Source organism: Dasypus novemcinctus, chromosome 13 (assembly GCF_030445035.2).
Source record: "Dasypus novemcinctus isolate mDasNov1 chromosome 13, mDasNov1.1.hap2, whole genome shotgun sequence".
Classification (NCBI taxonomy): Eukaryota; Metazoa; Chordata; class Mammalia; order Cingulata; family Dasypodidae; genus Dasypus; species Dasypus novemcinctus.
The window spans coordinates 25,364,778-25,381,349 of NC_080685.1; the positions used below are offsets into that span (position 1 = coordinate 25,364,778).

Here is a 16,572-nt window from a genome sequence, read left to right on the forward strand (position 1 = left end):
ATATGAATAGTCCATATCACATTTCTTGTAAAGTTCTACTTGTGACTCTATCTTTTATTTTTTAAAAGATTTATTTATTTATTTATTTCTCTCCCCTTCCTCCTCCCCACCCATTGTCTGCTCTCTGTGTCCATTTGCTGTGTGTTCTTCTGTGTGCTTGTATTCTTGTCAGCGGCATTGGGAATCTGTGTCTCTTTTTGTTGCGTCATCTTGCTGTGTCAGCTCTCCATGTGTGCAGCGCCATTCCTAGACAGGCTGTGCTTTTTTTGTGCAGGGTGGCTCTCCTTGAGCTGCACACTCCTTGCGTATGGGGCTCCCCTACGCGGGGGACACCCCTGTATGGCAGAGCACTCCTTTGTGTGCTTCAGCACTGTGAGTGGGCCAGCTCACCACACGGGTCGGGAGGCCCTGGGTTTGAACCCTGGACTTCTCATATGGTAGGTGGATGCTCTTATCAGTTGAGCCAAATATGCTTCCCTACTTCTCACTCTTTAGATAGAGACATTCCACAGTGGTAGTGCTTTATTGGCATATCGACTAACCAAACTGAAAATTTTGATTCAACATGGCATGTGTAAAGCTCTTCGAAAGTTACCTGGCATATAGTGAGTAATCAGTAAGTGTTAGCTGCTATGAGTATTGTTGTTGACCTATCATATGGGAGAAGACATTTACTGTTTTTGTCTATCAGACTTCTCTGACACTTTAACTACTTGACATATTTTGCTAATTCACTATTAAATTTCTCCATTTTCTTTTAGAAATACATATACTCAAATTTACAGTTATTTTTCTAAGTTCCATAGATTTATTTAGACCTTCAAGATGCTCCCTGAAAAAAGAGTTCTAAGATAAAATATGTTTGGGAAACTCAACATGTCTTATCCCTTAGTAGAGAATCAAAATACTTAGTAGCCTCATTAAACTCTAATACTTAATAAAAAATAAACATCCTAAAAGTTTAAACATATTTAAACACACATTTTGAAAATTTATTTGTACATAGAACCCATTTTTAGTGAAATTTATTAACATCTCACTGAAGATATCTTAGAAAATACTCTTCTAATGCATTCCCTATTTTTTCTCTTGACATAGCATTGTTCACAAAAGCTTGCTTTTGTCAACTAATGAATCTAACATTTGCTGAAATTGCTATACCCGTTTTTTGTTTTTTTTTTTGCTTTGTTTTGTTTTTTAAAAAAAACTTAAATTTCAAATTTACTTTTGTCATCTCTAGCCAATTCAGAGGAAATCATAGAGGGAAATTCTGTTGATCCCTCAATCCACCAAATGATGGGGAGTGGAGGCCAGAGAGTCATTACCATAGTGACTGATGGAGTCCCTCTGGGTAATCTTCAAACTGCAATCCCTACTGGAGGCATTGGCCAGCCATTTATTGTAACAATGCAAGATGGACAGCAAGGTGAGTTGTCCCATTTAGACAATTTATTACAAGCTATTTAAGGGGAGTGGGTGTTGCTCAAGTGGTTGAAGTGCCTGCTTCACACATGGTAGGTCCCAGTTCAGTTCCTGGTTGCCTCCTGGAAACAGAAAAACAAACAACAAGGGAAAAAAAAAAGAGCCAACTCAGGAAAGCTTATGTGGCTCAGTGGTTGAGCACCAGCTTTCCACATATGAAGTTCTGGATTCAATCCTTGGACCTGGTACCTTAAAAAAAAAAAAAAAGATATTTAAGACAATCAAAATCCCTTAAAAATGAGGCATTAAGGCAAGTTCTGGAAGTGAGGGAATACAGGTGCAAAATGGGGTGAAGAAAATCTGAAAAACAGAAAGAAACCAGACTGGCAAAAGTTAAATCCCCTAATACATATAAAATTTCTGAGTGAAAACTAATAATTTAGTCCAAAAAAAGAGCAAATAAAATAAATAACATGAACCAATAGTTCACTGAAAAAAAATACTGATGGCTCTTAAAAATATGAAAATAGGCAGCGGACTTGGCACAGTGGTTAGGGCGTCTGTCTACCACATGGGAGGTCCGCGGTTCAAACCCTGAGCCTCCTTGACCTGTGTGGAGCTGGCCCATGTGCAGTGCTGATGCGCGCAAGGAGTGCCGTGCCAAGCAGGGGTGTCCCCCGCGTAAGGGAGCCCCACGCGCAAGGAGTGCGCCCCGTAAGGAGAGCCGCCCAGCGTGAAAGAAAGTGCAGCCTGCCCAAGAATGGTGCTGCACACACGGAGAGCTGACACAACAAGGTGACGCAACAGAAAGAGACACAGATTCCCAGTGCTGACGATAAGGATAGAAGCGGTCACAGAAAAACACATAGCGAATGGACACAGAGAGCAGACAATTGGGGGGGGGAGAAATAAATAAATAATAACTCTTTAAAAAAAAAAGAAAACAACAAGCAAACAGTGAGCAAAAGAACCCCTGAGTAAACAATAAGCAAAAACAACAAAAAAATGAGCAAGCAACTAGCAAACAAACAAGGGAGCCAACTCAGGGGAGCCAATGTAGCTCAGAAAAAGAAAAAAAGAAGATACTGTGCACAATTATATGCCAAAAAACTGGACAATGTAGACGAGATGGACAAATTCCTAGAAACACACAACCACCTCCACTAATGCTAGGAAACATAGAAGGCTTCAACAAACCAATCACAAGTGAAGAGATTGAAACTGTCACCAAAAACTTTCCAAAGATTTAGTTTTGCAGATGGCTTCAAGTAGGTGTTCCTGGACTGTGCTTTGCCTTCTCCTGCGCGCCCTGCCATTGGTCTCACTTGGCCTCACACTGCCGATGGACCTCAGAAAGTGTTCTGGGCCCTTGAACCTGCAGGAAGTAGGCAAGCAACTGAGCACACACTGTAGGTCAAATACTCTGGAGCAAGGATCGATGAGGTGGGCCAAACTGATGCCCTCCCACGTTAAGGATGGACCTACGCGCATTGAATGGGATGGCCTTGATCCTGGCAAACTTGGTACATCTTGGACCTCATAGACCTGGATGTTCCCAGAAGGAACAAGCCCAAATACAGAGAATGGCACCATTTTCTGATGGTCAACGTGAAAGGCAACGACATCAGCAGTATCACAGTTCTCTCCAAGGATACAGGCTTCCACCACTACATCTGGCTGGTTTATGAGCAGGACAGGCCACTGAAGTATGACCAGCCCATTCTCAGAACCAATCTGGAGACCCCTGTAGCAATTTCAAGGTGGCATCTTTCTGCAAAAAGTACCAACTGGGACCCCCAGTGGCAGGCATGTGTTAACAGACTGAATGGGATGACTATACACCCAAAGTCTATGAGCAGCTGTCTGGGAAATTGAGAAAATGAGGAAACACAGACTGCTCCAGAGGCCCCAAGAAGTAGAGTCAAATTTAGTGATGCATGTTGATTTCTCCTCTTTCTGTTCCAATTCTTAAAAGTGAGACTTGAGCAGTCAGCTAGTGGTTTTGGGTGACTTTTCCTGCTGCCTATTCTTTAGAATTATAGAGGGACATATACCCCACTTTGTTTGTTTGATATTTTAGTTGTTCCCCCCACCCCCAAGATGGCTTCCCAATGTTTTGCTCGTTGTTTTTGCTCAGTTTTTTTGCTCATTGTTTACTTGTGGTCTGTTTTTTCTGTAGGGGGCACTGGGAACCAAACCTGGGGCTCCCATGTGGGAGGCAGACATTCAACTGCTTGAGCCACATCTATTTCCTGCTCATTTTTTGTTTTTGCTTGTTGTCTGCTTGTTGTTTGTTGATTGTCTTGCTCATTGTTTTTGTTTGTTGTTTTTTGCTTGTTTTCTCTTTATTTTTTCTCTAGGAGGCACTGGAACCAAACCTGGGACCTCCCATGTGGGAGGCAGGCACTCAATTGCTTGAGGCACATCTGCTTCCAGTTTATGGTTTTTTTTGTTTTTTTTTAAGATTTATTTATTTGTTAACACCCTCCTCATTGTTTGAGGTTGCTGCCTGCTCTCTGTGTCCATTTGCTTTTGCTTTGTGCTCTCTGTGTCTGCTTGTCTTCTCTTTAGGAGGCACTGCAAATAGACCAGGACCTCCAGTGTGGAATAGAGGCGCTCAATCACCTGAGCCACCTCAGCTCCTTGGTTTGTTGTGTCTCTCATTATCTTTCCTCTTTATGTCTCTTTTGTTGCATCATCTTGTTGTGTAAGCTTGCTGCACCTGCCTGCTACACCAGTCTTGCCTTCTCCAGGAGGCACTAGAAACTGAACCCAGGACCTCCCATGTCGTAGGCAGAAGCCCAATTGCTTGAACCACATACACTTCCCAATTCTATCCAATTTAATACATGCGTAGTTTTGTGTGAGCACCACTGCAGTGATGCTATAGAACAGGTCCATCACCAGGATCTCATGTGCACCCTTTTATATTCACAGCCACCTCCCTCCTAACCCCTTGCAGCCACTTATCTAATCTGTTCTCTACATCTATACTTCCGTCATTTCAAGAATGATATATACAAATGGCATTATACAATATATAACCTTTTGAGACCAGCTTTTTCATTCAGCATAATTCCCTTCAGATTGATCTAAATAGTTGTATCAATAGTTCATTCCATTTAATTGCTGAGTGTTATACCATGGTATGGATGGGTGACAGTTTGTTTAGCTATTCACCCACAGAAGGACATTCGAATTTTTTTTTTTTTTTTTAAGATTTATTTTATTTCTCTCCCCTTCCCCCCGACCCCACCCCAGTTGTCTATTCTCTGTGTCTATATGCTGTATGCTTCTTTGTCCGCTTCTATTGTTGTCAGCGGCATGGGAATCTGTGTTTCTTTTTGTCGCATCATCTTGCTGTCAGCTCTCGTGTATGCAGCACCGTTCCTGGGCAGGCTGTACTTATGTTCGTGTTGGGCGGCTCTCCTTACGGGGTGCACTCCTTGCACTTGGGGCTCCCCTATGCAGGGGACAACCCTGCATGGCACGGCACTTCTTGTGTACATCAGCACTGCGCATGGGCCAGCTCTACATGGGTCAAGGAGGCTTGGGGTTTGAACCATGGACCTCCCATGTGGTAGACGGAGGCCCCACTGGGCCAAGTCTACTTCCCTCCAGTTTTTTAATATTATTAATAAAGCTGCTATGTACAATCGTGTATGGGTTTTTATGTAAACATAAGTTTTCATTTGTCTGGGATAAATATCTAAGAGTGCAATTGCTGGAACATATGGTAAGTACATGTTTAGTTTTGTAAGAAACCCTTATTTTCTAGAGTGGCTATGCCATTTTACATTACAGTTAGCAATGGGTGAATAATCCAGTTTCTCTGCATCCTTGTCAGTATTTAGTGTTCCCACTACTTTTTTTTTTTTAAGGTTTATTTATTTTTATTTCTCTCCCCTTCCGCCCACCCCCAGTTGTCTGCTTTCTGTGTCCATTTGCTGTGTGTTCTTCTGTGTCTGCTTGTATTCTTGTCAGCGGCACTGGGAATCTGTGTCTCTTTTTTGTTGTGTCATTTTGCTGCATCAGCTCTCTGTGTATGCGGCCCCACTCCTGGGCAGGCTGCACTTTTTTTGTGCGGGGCAGCTCTCCTTACAGGGTGCGCTCCTTGCACATGGGGCTCCCCTATGCTGGGTACACCCCTGAATGGCAGGGCCCTCCTTGCGTGCATTAGCACTGTATGGGGGCCAGCTTCACCACACAGGTCAGGAGGCCCTGGGTTTGAACCTTGGACCTCCCATGTAGTAGGCAGACGCTCTATTAGTTGAGCCAAATCCGCTTCCCTTATGTAAAGACTTCAGGCCTACTTTAGACAGGTTATTCCTGCAGAATAGATAAGCTAATCAGTAATAACTAGTGACCCCAGGTTGGCCATCTTTTCTAAGAGTCTCAGACCTGGGATTTATCTGTAAGGTTTCCAGATCTACAAATCTATAGCCTTCCTTTCTGAGGCCTCCTTAGTGCCTCTCTCATCCTTTCTGTTTCTCTCTGCAGAGCCATGACATATTGATTCTAAAATGTAAAGAGACATAAAAGATAAGATATCAGAAAACATTTTGGTTTGTTTTCTAAGTAAAAGCAAGCAAAACTTGTTTCATTGTGTATTCATTATCTTCAATTGGTATCCTTTGGCTTGTAGTTCTAACTGTACCTGCTGGTCAGGTTGCAGAGGAGACCGTAATTGAAGAGGAGGAAGAAGACGAAGAAAAGTTGCCACTGACTAAGAAACCAAGGATCGAAGAGATAATAAACAGTGTGGAGGAAAGGAAGGTAATGTTTTTAGCAGTGTGGAGGAAAGAGAAGGAAAAGAATCAAAAGCCATAACTGTTAAGGCCTGAATTCTTCTTCAACCTTTTACCTACTCTCTAGATACTCTATGATCAGGAATTCTTACCTGGTAGTGACATGGTTTACTTTTACAGGAAGGCAGTGAAAGAGAGCTGCTACAGCAGCAGCTCCAGGAGGCCAATCGAAGAGCCCAGGAATACCGACACCAGCTTCTAAAGAAAGAGCAGGAGGCAGAACAGTACCGCCTCAAATTGGAAGCCATGGCCCGGCAACAACCCAATGGAGTTGATATTACCATGGTTGAAGAGGTGGCTGAGGTAGATGCTGTGGTAGTTACAGAGGGGGAAGTTGAAAGGAGAGGAACAGAAGTGACTGGGGCAACAGAGACCACGGAGCCTCATACTGGAGTTTCCATGAAAACTATTTCATCTTAACATTCAAGGGCCACGATTTGTACTGTTCATCTTTTTCCTCTTTTAAAAAGAAAATACGGGGACATACATTTTATAAAAAGTATGTCCTTCAGAAGAAAACTATAGCAGGGTACAGTGCTTGGGCTCAGGAAGGCTCTCTATGCAACTGGAAAATTAAAAACCAAATTTATTTTATTTAAGGGACACTTCTTCTGAGGGGCCAAAAGAATAAGGACCAGATTTATTGGCTCACATCAGTTTTAAGCACAGAGGTGACATAATGCTGGATGTTGTGGGTTGATTAATTTTTAAATAACTGAGTTTCTATCAAAAGATATTAAGATAACATTCCTAATACTACATACACACTCAGAGCCTTTAATTATGGTACCATCAAGTGACCTGAAAATTTGTTTTTGGTTTATGATTTTTGTGTCTGTTGAGGAAAAAAAAAAGCAAAACAAAAAAACCCACAAAAAACAAACACTAATTGGGAGGGACTTGAAGCAAGCTTTGGTGAAAAAAGAAGAAAAATACTTCACTCCAAAGGAGAAGGCACTTCCAACTGTCCTGAGTTAATTTCACTGAAAAGTAATTTGTGCAATTGCCTGACAAATTTGCACCTATTGTGTGTCATAGCTCAGATACCAGTTTAAGAAACTGAAATAGAGTTTTTAAAAACTGGAAAGGAAAGAAAACTTGTTTATGTGGGAGAAGTCTATTTAAAGCCAAAATCCTCCAGGCTGTGCTTCCACAATGCTGGAAAGTAGCCAAGAAGAGCTTGTAGGGTTATGAAACAATCTGGTCTTAAGATATAAACTTTGCTCTGGCTGGATTTTATAAAATAGCAATCAGGAGGGTAGTCTGTTGTAAGAACAACTTGCTTCCACACATTTCTTTATGTAACATCAAGCTTAAACTCTTGAATTTTATAGTTTGTTGAATTTTCTCAGTGTCATTCTGGACATGTATGTGCCTTTCTCTCATTTTTAGATGGTATGTTTTTATATGCAGAGAGAGAAATGAAGGCTGAGGATGTTGTGTAGCTTTGTTTCCATTTGATTTGGGATAGTAAATGACCCTATTTCCTTAAACACAGACCTAATATAGAGCTCTGTGTCTTATAGGACTCAGTGCTTGTTGGCAAAAGGAACAAGAATCATCAGTGCCATAAGAACTAAAGATTCTGGCTTAGTATTTTGTCTACTTTCTTCCCTTCTCTCCCTCTATGTTTGCCCCCTCTACCCAGAGATTTTTGGAAAGTATTTTCATTACTGGGTTTTCTTTGGGTGTCAGCATGAAGTTTTTCAAAAGAAAGGGAATGTGGATGGAGAGAGGCTGAGGGGAGGTTACATTACAGAGGTTTTTGCCTTTGAAATTGGGACCTCAAAGACTTGCTTGCTTTGTTGTAAGTTAGAGGAAGAAACCAGAGGGAGATGTGCCAAATAAACATTTGAATAACTGTTTAGAATATGGTTTTCTTAATTAGTGATCATGGGGAAAACATGCATTTTTAATTTGGAAAAAAATTTGACAGCTAACATGGCTCTACTTACCTTGATTAGTAAAGTAATTTACTTACAGCAGTTTCCCAGAGGTGCAGAATCATTTTGGACTCAAAATAGATTGAAAACATAACTCCCAAACCAAATTTAACAAACAGAATTGGCTACTAGAGGTTTATAGGCAAAAAAAAATTAGTTTTTTCCTGGGTTTCAGCACCCCCACACACACACAAAAAAAGTTTTGTAATTGGTCTTGGCCGCTGGCCACCTTAGCTAAGTTTTCTACACAGACTTGAGTACTGAGTACTTCCCAGATGATCAGAGATTACTCTGGACCTTTGGGGATGATGGGAGTGGGAGAATGCAGCACAGGGGCCTAAGTGAGGGCGAGGATGAAATTGTGGTATATGTTGTCAGATTGACATGTTCCTATTTGATATATTTTATTTTTTCTGCTTCCCCTTGGGAACTAGGTGCTAACAATAAGTTGCTATGTGCTCCATTGCAGAGCCTTACTTAGCTTGACTAGAGGGACCAAGTATCAATTCAGATGTCTTTTGCTTATGTTCTTGGTTCATATGTTGACTTTAATTCCTTTTTTGTTTTGTTTTGGTAAGGGGGTAGAGGTTAATGCTACAGAAGATATTGAGTCCCAACCACCTTTCTCTGGGATAGCTAATAATTAGGGACTGGAAGTATCCATTTAATGTGCCCTTCTGAACATACAGAGTCCCTACTTCTGGAGGAAACTATTTAAAAGTTCTTATTTTTTCTTTCTCTAGGAGGCTATCATTCCCACCCCCCAAAATTCTTTAGTGCAGCCCAAGTCATTTTTTTCCCTCACTCATCTGTTTGCTCACTGTTTACACTCATTGTCTGCTCGTTGTTTTTTCCTCATTGTTTGCTCATTGCTTGCTTGTAGTCTGTTTTTTCTTTAGGAAGCACCAGGAACCAAAATTGGGACCTCCCATGTGGGAAGCAGGTGCTCAACTGCTTGAGCCACATCTGCTCCCTGCTCATTTGCTTTTGCTCATTGTCTGCTCATTGTTTTGCTTGTGTTTGCTCATTGTCTGCTCATTGTTTTTGCTTGATGTCTGCTTGTTATTTGTCTTCTTTAGGAGGCATCAGGAACCAAATCAAACCCAGGACCTTCCATGTGGGAGATGGGCGCTCAACTGCTTGAGCTACATCTGTTCCCCAAGTCATTTTTGATGACAGAGTCTCTGAGATAGGGGAGATCATTAGAGGAGAGTCTGGAGTAGGGAGGGAGAGAAGAAAATGTCTGGAAAAGGGTAGGTATCAGAAAGGTATTTATTTCTATATTTTTGGAATAGGCCTTTTAACATCCCAGAGAAAAGAAATAGATCTCATCTCCAATTTTATTGCATGGAGAGAATAGTAGGTCAGGTTACCTTGAAGTTGTTACAAGTTAAATATTAAATGTATTAATAGCAATACAGTTTTATGATTTTGCATATCTTTCTGTATCAGCGATGGAAGTTGGAAAAGGTGGCTTAGATCTTCTGGGTTAGTGGATTCCAACTGGTTTATTGGCAAGGTGTGAATTACAGAGAATCAAATAACAGTTCACATTCCCCAGACAAGTGGTGCAGAGTTAGTACTTTAGCAGGAGAAATTTTGAGCCTACGATGGTTGCTTTAAATAAAGCTGCTTTAACAATATCAGTATTAATGTCAGGAATTTTAAGACTACATTTGCATTTTGGTTTTAAGCTCCCTCCCCACCAGAAAACGAGGAAGAAGTAAATCTTGTATTTTTGTTCCTAGCTTCAGAGAAATTAATTTTAAAAGTGCATTTCCCCCCTATCACTACCTCTGTTCGGCCTTTTAATTGTCTAGCCAGTGTTGGGGTTTCAAATTGAAATATGGGAGAACTCTACTTTAGGTCTTCTGTGTTTCTGAGCCCAGTGCCTTAAAAGATGTTCTTTTTCTCTGTCACATCTGTGTTTAGTTTTTATTTTGTTTTGTTGTTTTTAGTTTTTTTTTTAAGAAGGTACCAGGGATTGAACCTGGGACCTTCTCATACGTGCAAAACAGACGCTCAACCACTGAGCCACACCCACTCCACTGTGTTTAGATATTTTTGGTTTTGCCTTTCTCCCTTCTTCAATCTAACCATTGCATTAATCAATTTTTTGTGTGTCTACTCAGTAGCATTAGGTATCTATGACAGACAAAATGACCTTCTTTATATTGACGTTTAAAAAAATGAATTTACTAGAGGGCTTTCTAGTTGAATTTAGGTATTGTGTGACCAGGGCATTTTTTAATACCTCTTTATTGGTTTCTGTTAGTGTGTACTTTTAGAAACATATATGGATTTTCCTACTTTAGTCTTTGGGGTTCAGCTCTAGATATTTTTATTTCGTTAAACACATTAGGAAGATTTCTTAAGTTTCACTGAAAATGTGCCAATATAGGGTGTGGAGGAAGAAAAAGCATTCATTGCTTCGACCCTCTTTGAGAGATGTGTCTGTTGGAGAGTGCTCTAATAAGCAGTAATGAGAAAGCTGAGGAGTGAGGCCCCAGGGAGAGCCAGTACAGGTCTTTAAAGGGATTTGTTTAGCATATAGTGTGATGACACTATGTATGCTAGAAGATTCAGAGCACTGAGGTAGAGATGGAATTTCCCCTCCACAGGGCAAGCCTCCTTTTATCCCTGTGGCAGCTATTTTGACTGGCACTTGTAAATCTTACACCTCTGAACAGGAAAGAAACCCCAGATAAATGGCCATGGCAAAAAGAACAGACATTCTATACATCTACTTTCCTAGTTCAGAAATATCATTTTGGGGAGAAAGCTTGTTTGGCTCTCTCTTAACATTAATGGGGCCTCCAGAGCCAGGAGATTGGGGCCTAAAGTGAATTCTTCTCAGAAGTGGGAAGCATTTTTAATCCCAATTTATTGGAGAATGACCCCCTATTCTCTACTCCTGTGGGGCAGACCCATACCTGTAGGACCAGAAAAGGAGTTAGAATGGAATACAAGCCAGGACCATCTATATGCTGCTGTAGGCTGTTATCTCTCTCCATTTTATGTGACGAATATATCCCCTTGCTGAATTTGCACTTTTTCTTATGCCAATTTAGTTAACAAGAGACCAGGAGCACAAAGGATGTGAATTAGTATCAAGTAGCTTGAACCTCTAATGCTGCCTTTTTCTGAGCCTCAGTATTACGGGATAGGGTGACATTCTTAGATTCTACAGTAGCAATTTGGCTTGTTAATGGCAGGAAATTATGATTCCCTATCTCTCTCCTCCCCTTTCCCCCCAACAACTTCTGCTTCCCCAACCCCATTGTTCTTATCTCTTGAGTCTTTTCCAGGCACTGGAACTTAATTAATAGGTCATTTCTAATCAGTGGGCCTTGTCTTTTCCCTGTCTACTCCTCTCCTTCCCCTCCACATATTATTTGTTTATTCTGAAGTGGTTTGTTTCAGAGAATTAATCTAGGTCACACCCTATACCCTGTGCTTCCCTGTCTGTTTCAGGCCTCTTGCTCTATCAGCAATAATGATAGCAACTCCCTTCCCTGGCTTTGCCCTGTATACTCTCCTCCAAGGCCATCTGTGAAAGTTGGGGTGAGGGGAATGCCTATATTCTTCACAGTTGCCCTGTTTTCAGGTTGTCTGACAGCTTTATGTACAGTATGTTTTTAGGAAAACTTAAATATACTTTTTTAAAATTTAGGATTGTAATGAAATAGAGTTTGACTCTGATGAGAAGTTTTGTATGTATGTATGAGTATTTGTGTGTATATACTTATACAGATCTATATTATATATACAGTTTTTGTACTATCATTTAAAATAAAGGTGTTTCTTAATAAAATGTAATTTCAGCATGTCATTGAATTTTTTTTCATCTCCTGGGAAAAAAATTGTGTCTTTTCCCTGTCACAGATAAAACCTCAATAGTGAACTTTCCCTGTCCAACCGAGCTATTGAGACGGCAGTGGGGAGGGTTCCTTCTTTCCCCTATTCGGATCTTTTCTTATCCATTCATACTCTATGCCTTTTCTTTATCTAGCTACCTATCTCAGCCTGGTCCTCTTGTCAGGCAGAGAAAGTTGAGATAAGAACTGAAGTGAGACTGAAGAGAGTGACTGTCTTGTTAAATTTACAACTGTCCAAGTCTTTTATCTCATTAGCATCCCTCTTTCCCTTTCCCTAAAAGCAAACAACAAAGGTAGGAGAGCCATACGTGAAGGAAATGATTCTGTGCTCTTGTGTGCAAGTAAAGTCAATCCTGAGGTGGGGGGCAGGGGGAGAGGACAGCATCAGGCTCCGGGAGGCTTGGAAATAGTGGCTTTGCTTTGCTGACTTTTCAGCTATTCTTAGTTAATAATATGCTTCCTCCTATCTTAGTTCAATTCAGCACACATTTATTAAGCAAATATGAGTAGCAGTCTGATTGTGGCCTAATCACCATTGATAAGCAGGGTTGAGTAAACCAATCTTGTTGGCTAGATGTGTATGCCCATCTAGTGTGTACTGTTCTCAAAAGCTGCTCAGTTGGCAATAAGGATGCCTTTCTTTAAAAAAAGAAGTGATGCCAAGTCAAGGACATATATGCATCTGTGCTCAATGTTTAGAATCTCTAGGCAAGCTCTCAAATCAATTTTAGTAAATGGAACACCTACTATGTACTAGGCTGCATGTGGATAATTGCTTGTTGGTAAATACCAGCATATATAGTCAACAAATAGTGAACACATATTACAAGGTAATTCTAGCAGGTACCTCATAACTGTATATATGGTCTTTGCTGTGCTGAGGGAAAAAGAGCAGCGACTTGAGGAGCCTTAGGAGGCAAAGAGATAAGAGTCTTATTGAATTAAAAGCCTGGTAAGAGAAATCAAGGCTATAAAGGAATTAAAGAGATAGGGTTCTCTGAAAGGTAAGCTGCTTAAATTTTGGGAAAAAAAAACATCAACTAGAGCAATGTTGCTAATATTTTCTTCTGAAAGTAGGTGCTCCACCTCAGGGAGATCAATAGGTAAAAAACATGAGAGGATTAAAGTAGAAGCAATCCAGTGTTAACTGCACCTGTGTAGGGTTTGTGCACAATGTTTGGTAGGTAACAGGGTAAATTATAGGGGACTTCTGAGCAAAAGTGTGGGGCTGCAATTTGCTCCCATACACCAGTCCTAAAGTTGAAGAAAGGTTCCTCATTGGAAGGAAAGTGATGTTTGGGATAGATGCCAATATTATAAATAATGGCTGTAGCTACTATGCTCTAAGCCATGGCTACATGTCTGGTAATGAGCTAGGTACTTTGCATACACATATACATACCAATCTTGGAAGGTGGATATTATCCTCATTATATAGTTACAAAAACAGGTTGTAACTTTGCCCAGAGTCACACAACTTACAGAAATACTCATCTTTTTCTAAAACTACAGTTCCTACATTGAGTTATGAATATTCTTTCTGCTATAATTTGTCTTTTAATCAGAGTACTATCTGATTTACTTGGCTTTGGGCAGTTTATTCTATCTAAAGGTTGCAATTAAGAAATGGGGAGAAGGAACTTTTCCAGGCAGCCTTCCCTGCAAACTCCAAAGTAAATTTTGCACTAAAACTGATTCAGGGATCTCTTCCTAGAGTTGCTGTCCAGCAATACTTGAGCAAAGAAAGTCAAAGATAACTTCTCTTGAAGGTGATGGACAGGCTATCCTTCTCTATATATCTTTTGTCTTACTTTCCAGATTACTCTTCTCCCTTCTGCATTGTGCTCTTTATCCTGGAAGGCTGACCTGCATGATCTTCATTAGTGGGCTCCCCTATGCTTTGGCTTCCACTTGGATTCAGCCAATAGGGAGCCCTGTCAGGAGACTCAAAAGGGGAAGAGTTAGATCAGTATATTGATTTCCCAGGCTCCCTCCCTTGGGGTCACCTTGGCCTAGATGTGTGCTTTGTTGAAGTTCACTGTTCCTCTCAAGGCAACTCTCCCCTTTTAGGTCCCAGGAACCAAAGAAATTGAAGAGATTCCCTTTGTCCTTTTAGGCCTAAGGCCGTTAATAGTCTCCAGTTACTTAACTACTCCTTGGCCTTTTTTTCTTTTTAATAGAACTTCATTATTTGAGCGTGTCATCTATTTCTTGTTGGGACCTCATACAATACCTGGTAAAGGCAGATGATCTTTTGGATTCATAAGGCTTTGTGCTTTATCCATGCACTTGAACCTTATTCTCCTACATGTAACCTTAATTTCTTGAGCCAACAGTTGTGAAGGGTCAACTGCTGGATTAAGTAGCAGAGGGTGACTCATACCCCTTCCCAAGGGTAATGGTAGCATCAAGGAGACATAGATCTGAGAGACAGTAATAGCTCAGGCCCCTGTGACTTAGCCCCCAAAGAGCCCAAGATGCTGAACATCTTTTCAAGCTTTGTGACTTGGAACCTTCTGTGTTTCAGATCCCCAAAGCCTTATACAAGCTGATGGACTCTGCCTGCTGGGGCCCTGGTTTCTCCATAACCTCTCAGGCTGCCTCTGAGAAATCAGCTTAGAAATCCCTGAGGATCACAGCTATACTCTTACTGCCACATTCTGGTTTGTCTAAAGACAAAGTTTGAGCTAACATTTTTTAAATTTTTAATTCAAAAGAATATCTGTAGGGTGGGGGGTATATGGGGACCTCATATTTTTTTAATGTAACATTAAAAAATAAAGTGAAGGCAAAAAAAAAAATATCTGTAGGGGAGGAGATGTAGCTCAGTGGTTGAGCACCTGCTTCCCATGTACAAGGTCCTGGGTTCAATCCCCAGAACCTCCTAAAAACAAAACAAGAAACAAAAGACTATCTGTAGATTCCATAATTGGGGTCATATTTACCCCTCTACTGTCACTGACAATAATTTCTTTGAATTCATCTGTTAATTTATTATTCATTACTTTGTCAAGAAGAGGTATTTTGTGAATATTTTTGAATTGCATTCTTGGTAGTAGTCTACTTTATTCTGGGCAAACAGTTTCTCACAAAATGCTTAATTGAAGCCTATGTTGGTATAGTGTTTACAACCCCCTTTTCATATATGTTCTGTACATTCTTTACAAAAGAAACCGAGGTTCAGAGAGGTTAGCTGAATTGTCCAAGGTCACACACACATACCAGTTAAGTGACGTCCAGGCGCTGTTGCTTGTACTAGCCCTGAAAAGGCCTGAGAGTTCAGTTTAGGACCTCTTGGCTAGAGCGGTCTTCATCCTCTTAAAAATGTTAATAAATGAACATCCTTCACAACTACAACCAGGACTTTGACCTATAAATTGCTGGTGCCTGCAAAGGGTAACAAGGTTAAGTTTCAGTTGTATGTACCTCTGTTTTGGGTCTATATTTAAATCTGAAGATCATGTACCCCTTTTGCTCTTGACCACTTTTGGGACAAGAACTGTACTTGTAAGATTTGTGCCTCAGAGGGCTGTGAAAGGCTGTAGTCTTGAAATTTTGCTTTTCCTGCTTTAAAAACCTTGGTTTGAAGAAGATAAGTCATGTGAGTGGAAAGAATCTCCACTCCTTTCTTGCTCTCCTCCACTACCTAGGAAACTAGCCATGCCCTCAAAGCATCTTGGTTTTACTAAGGAGACCTAAAGGACCACTCCAACCCAGTGAAACAAGCTCCAAGCAGAAAGAAGATAGGCTCTGGAGGACAGCCGAATTTTGGCAAACAACCCAATTAAAGAGTGCGGAATGTTCAGAAAGCATTGAAAATTCTTGAGGTAAATCTATAAATGACGGTTATAAGGCTGTTAAGGAAGATGACTTGCTCAGTTAAAGCAGTTATCCTTCTAATACCCAGCGAAGTTAGGAATGGGCTAAGAGTGAACTTGAAGGAATCAATTTCACAAAGTACCACGCTTTAGAAAGCGTTTTCACTCACATTAGATCGTACCCGAACCTCTCAACAACTCCACTTTTCAGATTTGAAAACCGAGGCTTAGCTGAGTTTTGACTTATCAGGAGTAGCTAAAAACAAATAAGGGTTCTTAGCCGAAGGGTTCTCCGAGGTTTCCGGCCGAGGACGTTTAGGCAGCGAGCCGGGAGGACGGCGAGACTTCCTCCCCGCAGGGGTTGGTACAGCCCCCAGGTGGCGGCGGTGGGGCCTAGGGCTCTAACCCAGCGGATACTCCGGCCAAGCACCCGCAGGAAAAACCCCACCTGACTTGCAAATCCTCAAAAGCAGCGGCCGCTGGCGCCAGGCCTTAAGTGGCCTTAGCGCTAGAGGTGGTGGGCGGAACGGGAGGTCCTGCTCGTCCCACCCATTGGCCCCCGAAGTAATGGACGGGCGTTTGCAGCCAACCCCAGCCAGAGTAAGGGACCATCACGCCTGCCACGCGATAGGTGAAGGCGGGCGCGCGGGGCGCGGGGCCCTCGAGGGGAAGCGACGCATGCGTGGATGAAATACGCTCTCTT

At 41.4% G+C, this 16,572-nt stretch overlaps 1 protein-coding gene and 1 pseudogene across 5 annotated transcripts in view; both read left to right on the top strand.

Moving 5' to 3' along the window:
- The window catches only part of GABPB2 (GA binding protein transcription factor subunit beta 2), a 28,312-nt gene extending 16,323 nt beyond the window's left edge, over positions 1–11,989 (top strand). For 3 of the 5 annotated variants that reach the window (XM_058275345.2, XM_058275347.2, XM_058275344.2), the window contains 3 exons: positions 1,241–1,426; positions 6,068–6,198; positions 6,351–11,989. In XM_058275345.2, the coding sequence (XP_058131328.1) occupies positions 1,241–1,426; positions 6,068–6,198; positions 6,351–6,650 (617 nt within the window). In that variant the 3' untranslated portion in view covers positions 6,651–11,989. The remainder of the gene's footprint in view (positions 1–1,240; positions 1,427–6,067; positions 6,199–6,350) is intronic. The other 2 variants (XM_058275349.2, XM_058275348.2) reach the window with 2 other exon arrangements.
- On the top strand, positions 1,444–6,050 carry LOC131273115 (phosphatidylethanolamine-binding protein 1-like; annotated as a pseudogene).
- Positions 11,990–16,572: the final 4,583 nt, after the last annotated feature.